This window comes from Marmota marmota, unplaced genomic scaffold, assembly GCF_001458135.2.
Source record: "Marmota marmota marmota unplaced genomic scaffold, marMar, whole genome shotgun sequence".
NCBI lineage: Eukaryota > Metazoa > Chordata > Mammalia > Rodentia > Sciuridae > Marmota > Marmota marmota.
The window spans coordinates 6,760,149-6,767,936 of NW_025999944.1; the positions used below are offsets into that span (position 1 = coordinate 6,760,149).

A 7,788-nucleotide genomic window follows, 5' to 3' on the forward strand; every position below is an offset into this window, starting at 1 on the left:
GACTCAGAGCATTCCTTCACCTGTTACCACAGACTTCCAAGTACCCTAGTGCAGCCTTACTCTCTTCCATCTCAGAGGTGGGGAAACTGAGCCTCAGTGGCCAGCTCTTAGCTGTGTCTAGGGTCAGGCCCATGCCAGGCCCTGCGGCTGAGTTCCTGCAAGCATGGTTTCCACCCAGCCCCTCTTACCCTGTTTCTGTTGTGTTTCCTCCGTTGGGCAGAGATATCCAGCAGGATGTTTTCCGGGCCAGTCATGCGCACTGGCGGGGCGTTTCCTTTGTCTACAACCACTACCTGTTCTCTGGCTGCTTCCTGGTGGTCCTGCTGTCCATCCTCCTCTACCTGCTAAGGCTGCGACGCATCCACCGACGCTCACCCCGCCACAGCTCAGCCGCAGCACTCTGGATGGAGGAAGGCCTGCCCTCCCAGAAGGTGGCCGGCACCCTGTGAACGCAGGCACAGCTGTGGCAAGACTTTTATAGGAAAAGCCATTTTTGCCTCAGGGTTTCTCCTTTGTGTTCTCAGATGGTTTTATTTTTCCTTTCCCTTTTTGTTCTTTTAAACAAAATCCATTGTATGTCAGCCCTGCTGTCTAGAAAGTACTGCCTTTAGCCGTTTTGAATACAGCTTTAACTGAGGAGTAGAAAAAAGGGAAACTCACCTGATTTTTGCTGCATAAGGTGTCTGCCAAAAATTAATAAGATTTGTGGGTTTTTCTTTAAGGTATGGTAAATTTTCAACAAATGCACTTTGATTTTGGAGGCAGGTAGGAAAGATGCTTTCTGTCAGTCAGTGGAGATAGGACTGAAGATTGACACTTGTACGGAACCCAGAAGGCAAATTATAACCCTCTGTCTTTTTTTGAAAGCTCCAACCTAAAGAGGGTGATATTTATTTTTTATTCATTGTGCAGGTCTGCCCCTGTGTATTTTCTTTGCAGATTTAAAAATTCAAAATCAGTATGTCCAAAATAGATCTTTTAAAAAAAGCACCAGGAGGAAACTATTTTTAAAACTGATGGTGAAAGATGTGAACTGTTGACCAGAGCGTGTGAAAAATGCTGAGGACCCAGAGAGAGGACAGGCGCCCTGCACTGGCTGCTTTGCATCATTTGATCTAGGAAGTGCTCCTTGCTGTTTCCTTTCCTAACTGCAGGTAACTGCATGCGTTATCCCATCTTTCAGCATCCTTAGAACACTTTGTTTTTGAAAGAATTGGAGAATTCATAAAATTTCCCTCATTTTAATTAAACTTCATGAGAACTAGAGCAGGCGTGTACTTCTAGGTGCTTCAGCATTTCTTAGAAGTTCATTTGTGTTTGTTGAATTATGCAGTTTTTTCCAATTTCAAGTTAGTATAGCGTCCCCTCCCGCTCCCTACCCCCCGCCCCCTGTTAAAAGTTGTCTTAGCAGTTTTATTTACTAAGAATTTTTTTTTAAATGCAAAAGTTTTTTTTTTTTTAAGTACATTTTCCTGGTTCAGGTTTAGAGACTAGACGCGACCCCATGTTAAGGGCTGCTTAGAGCTGCAACTGTGGCTGGCATGCCACAGTATCCGGGCCAAGGAAAACTGTGAATTTAATACAAGAAGTAAATTTACAATTTGAAGAAAGCAGATTTGACACTTTAAGCAAAAACCTAAAAAGGACAACTGGATTGGCATATGCCTTTCACCTATTCTTAGTTTGGAAATTCTCAGTTTTTTTAAGAAGTTCTTTTGTGAGAGTACATGTTTGTACATTTCTGGACCCTAAAACGGTTAAATTAATGTAGATGGCAGCAGTTGCTATTTATTAGAAAATCATTGATTAGAAAAACAATTCAAATTCTGAATCCCTGTTTAAGCTAGAAAAAGGAGTTGAAATTTATCTTGATTGATTACTAATTATAAGACGTACTGTCTATTGATGACTTAAAAGATTATTGATTTGTAAAAGAAATGTGAATGTTTTAATTCTCTTCAAAGTGACTATTCTAGCAAAGAAGAAAGTTATTGGTGGAGAGTTAGAGAAGGCAGATGTTATAGCATCTGAAGTGCTGGCCGCCAGCCACTTAAATCCAGTGCAGTTGAGCTGCCATTGATACCCCAGGAGCACACTGAGCTGTGCCTCCTTGCCTTGAGTTCAGAGCCTTGTGGACCCTGGTGGTGTCATTGAGGAAAAGTAAGTGCAGTTACAGTTTAGCTTCTCTGTTGCCAGCTAGTTGGAACAGCAGGGCCCTACCCTGCAGAATAAAATCTATAAATGCTTAGAGTTTGTGGTTTTACCTTTAAATCAGGACAAAGAGAAGCTAGCCCAGGAATAGGTTTAAATAGTCCTTCATTAAAACTTACTCGCTTAAATAAACACCCTTGAAGCCTGTAATTCCAGCAATTTAGGAGGCTGAGGCAGGAGGATTCCAAGTGTGAGGCAAGGCTGGGCAACTTAATGAGTACTGTCTTACAGAAAAAAACAAACAAAAATGCTGGACTGTCTCCTGGGTTCAATCCAGGATCGCTAAATGAATAAATAAGCAAACAAACACTCTTTTAAATGAGGAAGTCAATTTAGTCCAGCTCTGCATTTGGGGGGCAGAGTAGACACACAAAGGAGCTCTGATTTTAGCCTGCTCAAAAGATCCTGTTGCAAGAACCTACCTCATTCTCCAAAAGAAGTCCCCAGATTAGGGTTCCGCATTCCACACTACCTTGTACCTGATTAAGCATGCACGCTTCTCTCACAGCTCCTTGGAGCAGCTGGGCAAACTTGCCAATCCAAAAGACCCTAGAGCTAAGAATGGTTTTTCTGTTTTTAAAGAAGTTTAAAAAAAAAAAAGTTGAAAAATATGCAGTAGAGACTATATGTGGCCTAAAATATTTGCAAAATGGCCTTTTATGGGAAAAGTTTGGTGGCCATGTTACCTTGTGGTAACTGCTACAAATACCTGAGTGAATCAACTTGTACAGAGAACAGACTTTTTTTTTTTTTGGTTCACAGTTTCTGAGTTTTCAGTCTCTGATGGGCTGATCTTGCTGCTTTGGCCCTGTGTGAAGCAGCACATTGCACATTATGGAGGAACAAAATCCGTCTGCTGGCTTTAAACCTGGAGCTAAGAGAGAGGAAGAGGAGGGGCCAGGGCCCAAGGACACACCCCCAGAAACCTGCCCCTGGGCCCACCTCTTAAAGGTTCCACTACCTCCCAGTAGTGCCAAAGTGGAGACAAGACTAAGCCTGCAACACACTATAGCTGTGGCCCTGCAAGAACGGTCTCATTCAAGAAAGGAAATAGGCATTCGTGGACACAAAAAAGATGGGCAAAAGAAGTGACCAAGTTTTAACCTTAAAATACTGGCTTATCCACCAGAAGTTAACTTCCTATCTTTGCTTTTAGATTATTTTCAAGATCAGTGTCCTACCAAATGAGGAAATCTGCCCCAACTCCAATTTTAAAAATAGTGCTGTTCAAGGGTGCTCAGTGTTATATTGAGAAAACTGCATCACAGCAAATTGTATTCCAGAGAGCCTCAGTAGTGTCTCAGAGCTATGTGTCCCACGGAAGAGAAGAGGGCCACATACTTCCTCTAAGTGATGCAGGGATGGATTCGAGGCCAGCAGAGGAGAAGCTTGCTTCAGGCAGAGGAGGGTTCATCTCAGTTGAGGGCTGGCAAGGAAAGCGGCCAAGTCTACACTTGCAATGGAAAGCAAAAGAAATCGAACTGGGACTTGCTAAAAGCTTTGTCCAAGAAACAGTTTCTGTGTTAAATCTTGGTAGAAAGACTCCCCAGTAAAAGCTTATGTCCCATTAGCCATGTCATGTGCTCTCCTTTCTATGCCTCCAGGAGATGTTCTCACAGGCTTCACAGTCCATTTAGGGACATCACAGGAAAAGACACAGTTGAATTTGCACCAGTTGTTTTTGCACGCGCGCGCGCACACACACACACACCCTCCCCCTGAAACTGCTGGCTTTAGGCAGTGCCTACCAGCTCCAGGGGCAAGGGACAAAGATGCTGCTCATGGCTTAAGGCCAGTGTTGTCAGGGCTCTGCCTGATGACCCTCAAGGCTGAGGTCACTCCCTGTCATCCACACCTCTGCACTCTAGCATAGCAAATGCTCAATGAGCAGATATTTAAATTTTAAACTCAGGCCTACATAGTTTTCCTTATAAGGAGCATGTACACTTTGCAAGAAACTGAAAAAGGCAAATGTGTTTTCCAAGCTTTAAAAGAAAATCTGCTTTAGAATTGTGTGTGGTCATGTGCAATACAGCAAAACTACCTTCGAGTAAATTATTTATTTCAGTGTTTTGTTTTTTATGATATTGAGTTTCCCTTTCAAAAATGGATGATGTGACCAAACAAGGAGAATTCTTTGTTCTTTTACCCAAATCATATTTTACAGTTAGGAATTACAAGAACTAGGAGAACCTCTTTAAATGTCTTTTGTTTAAGTGATGTTTTCCATTCAGAGTGAGAATGGGTCCTGGGACAGGGTTGTGGTGTCATATCACCTTCTACATTTGGTCGCCTTGTTGCACTTGCACACAGGGGTGCTGATAATCAATAACATGAAGGTTCACCAGCATTTCCCTAGGTGTGTGCTTGCTTCTTGTGATTGAAACAGATTTCTCTCTGATATTTGAATCTTTTTACTTGTTAGAATGATTGGTCAAATTTGAGTCTAAGTTCAGTAAAATAAATTAAATCTGACTACACACTCTTTGTGTCTCATCTTGGGCATGTGGGCTGGGAAGCACAGCTGTAAGGGTCACAAGGACTCTGCAGCCGCAGCCATCACCAAGCAATGCTTGAGGAAAGATACCCTGGGCGAAACCTAGCCAGTCACCAGCAGTACCTGCTAGTCTGAAACTGCCATTTATAAGCTCCTCACCTTGAAGTGCCTGAAAGCTATATGTATAGTCAGGAAAAAGAAAATTAACCAAGGTTTATGTATTGTACCATGGAAAAAGGCCAAAATGGAGTGACAGTGTTTTGGGGCACTTAAAATGGAGTTGGGAGGCCATCATTCATCAGATCTCAGATACAGCTCAGCTGAGCCTTTAACTAGGCCAAACCACAGTTTCCTGGAACGTTGTTAACTTCTGCTGACTGGAGGGTGGACTCCTTACCCCCACTACCCAGACACTGAGATTGCAACCAGCCCCTTTCATATAGAACAGCTTTTCTTCTGCCAGCACCAGTTAAAGTTTCCGATCAACAAGTGGTGTGATTTCCAGCCCCCCTGGTGGCTAAAAGCCCTGAATGCAGTCTTCATTTTCTAGAACCTCAGAGCACATTCTCAAGAATGCTTGAATCTGTGTTCTCCCAGATTGCAATCCTAAACAGTCCCAGATAAATGTAATTTTCGTTGTTATCATATTCTTGGTTGACAGTCTTACTGATAGTAACAACAAATGTTCATTTTAGGCGACACCATTGCAATTAGACCTAAACTTAAATCTGTGATTTATTTTCAGAAAATTATTAATCTCATTATTGACATTACTAATAACTGACAGAAAAGATCAAATTAGAAGCTAAGCTTTTTTTTTAGCTCTTTTTAGAACATATAAATAGAGGATTTCCTGGAGGAAGAAGGTGGGCCTGAGCCATACCTGAAAACAGACAGAGACAGATGGCAAGCCAAGGGGGCCAGCTGTTAAGAACCACACAAGCCCCACAGTGTTCGGAAGGAGCCAGGGAAAGGCAAAGGCAGTATGCAGGGCAGTTAGCACAAAAGTGGGGTGCCCAAGCCATGGACAGCAAGAACAAAGCAATGTTAAAATAGAACTTGCTTAAGTCACTTTGAGACAATATGATCCATGTAGGACTTCATACCTGAGGGTAAATATCTTAAAATATCTAAGACAGCTAAAGATGTCTGAATTTTCATTCCACTTGGTAGAGGGGAAGTACCTGGATCCAAAAGCTGACCAGGCTAACAGATCAGAAAGGCGTGGTTCTGGGTTTTTGTTTATTTTCTGTCTTTTTGGTCTTTTTATGAGTTTGGAATGCACTCTGTGGATCTTTTTTGTTGTTTCTGAGGGGTTGGTTTTGTTTTGCTTATTTTAGATCCTGAAATGCAAATGGTTTGCACAGAAGGGGTTTTGGCCTTCACAGGGACCTGGGAGTCCATGTCAGCTCTGTCAGAGTTAAAATGTCTTCTTTTACAAGGGTCATCAAAAGACAAAGGCCTGCCCTGCTAATCCCAAAGCACAGCATAGCAGATTTGGAAACGTAATACCTTTTAGAGTCTTACAAGCTCCTCAGGCTTCTGTCTGCCTCCTCATAACAAAGAAGAATTTATCTGTTGATGTATTTTCTCTGTTTTTAACTAAGTAGCCCCCCTCCCCCTGCACACGGCCTCTTTCTGTTACTGTGCCCATTAAGACCCAGAGACCTGCTCTAGGGGACCCAGGCTGGGGGCTCTCTGGCCTTTGATCTTTGCCCTTCACCTGATCCTGTTTGGCAGGGGAATTACATCTGGGCTCCAGACGTCATGGCCACTTGACCATATGTCACATGAAGGAGACCCAAACAAGAAACCAGGCCTTAAAAAGGATTTCTGCCCAGAGAAAAGTACTGAAAGCTCTTCACAGAACACCGTGGTGACAGGCACAGAGACTAAATACACACGCTCACCCAAGTGGAGGGAGAGGCGGCTTTTCCTCCATCATCAATGACTGTCGTAGGCATTGTGTTGTGGGATTCCCGTGTGTGACAGAAAGGGGAAGGGATGTCCTATGGCAAGGACATCAGAGGACCAAGGATTGCCTTTCTAACTCCCAGCGTGAGGCTGACTTTCATTGTATTCTTTCAATAAAGTACGTACACGGGCTGCTGCCCCTGCTGTTCTCTGGTTCATCATTGGTAGTGTGAATCCCACTTTTCACCCATTTTTGCTTCAGAGTTCAAAGCCAGCTACTCCAAAAAGATGAATCATCCTCTTCTTGGCTGTGGTTACCCAGGACTTAAACTCCAGGAACCAAGCTTAGCACTTTCTCCTCTTAAGATTTATCTCCACTTGGACTAACTTTGTTATCCCAGAGTGTAGGTTCAAAAAGACTGAGACACTTAAACATTTAATGGACTCTACTTAGCTTGTGAAGTTCTTTTATTCTGGTTATGGCAGCACAGGAGAATTTTCTGGAAGTTCCTGGCCATTCTGCTATGGACTGAATGTGTCTCCCAACATCCATGTGTTAGAAATGAAGTCCTCAGGGCAACACTGTTGAGGGTGAGACCTTTGAGAGGCGATGAGGTCATGAGTTGACCTCAAGGTCAGCGTTATCTCAGGAGTGGTTTCCTCATCGTGAGAGGAAATGATGAGAGACGCTCTGTTATGAAGGTGTGTCTGGCCCCTCGCCATTCTTGGACACGCTCTCCCTCCATGAAACTGTAACAGCAAGATCTCACCAGATGTGGCCTCTGATCTTGGACTTCCCAGCCTCCAGAACCATGGGCCAAATAAACTTGTTTATAAATGACCCATCTCTGATATTCTTTTATAGCAACATAAGACAGACTAAGACATATGTATAACGTTCAATTTACATCTTTAAATTCCAACTTTCTCTGACCCTTTTGTCCATCCATGTATCTGTCCTATCTGAACTTCCTTGAACGTGAATCAATGCAAGGGTCCTGCATTTACTTTCTTTATATTTATAGCTAATCCAATGATGAAAATACCTTGTAGCACATAATGTTTCCTAAATATTTGTAATCTTAGCAAAATATGATTTGTTTTTCCAGACACCTCTTTAGGCTTCTAGAATATGTGCAGCAAGTCTCTCAAAACCCTTTTATTCT

The 7,788-nt window shown here is 42.8% G+C and overlaps 1 protein-coding gene across 6 annotated transcripts in view; it reads left to right on the forward strand.

Moving 5' to 3' along the window:
• Positions 1–6,843, forward strand: part of Entpd4 (ectonucleoside triphosphate diphosphohydrolase 4) — a 30,285-nt gene extending 23,442 nt beyond the window's left edge. For 5 of the 6 annotated variants that reach the window (XM_048801580.1, XM_015499472.2, XM_015499474.2 and 2 more), the window contains one exon: positions 221–4,691. In XM_048801580.1, the coding sequence (XP_048657537.1) occupies positions 221–449 (229 nt within the window). In that variant the 3' untranslated portion in view covers positions 450–4,691. Of the gene's footprint in view, positions 1–220; positions 4,692–6,448 lie in introns of those variants that run through there. The other variant, XM_015499473.2, reaches the window with a different exon arrangement.
• Positions 6,844–7,788: the final 945 nt, after the last annotated feature.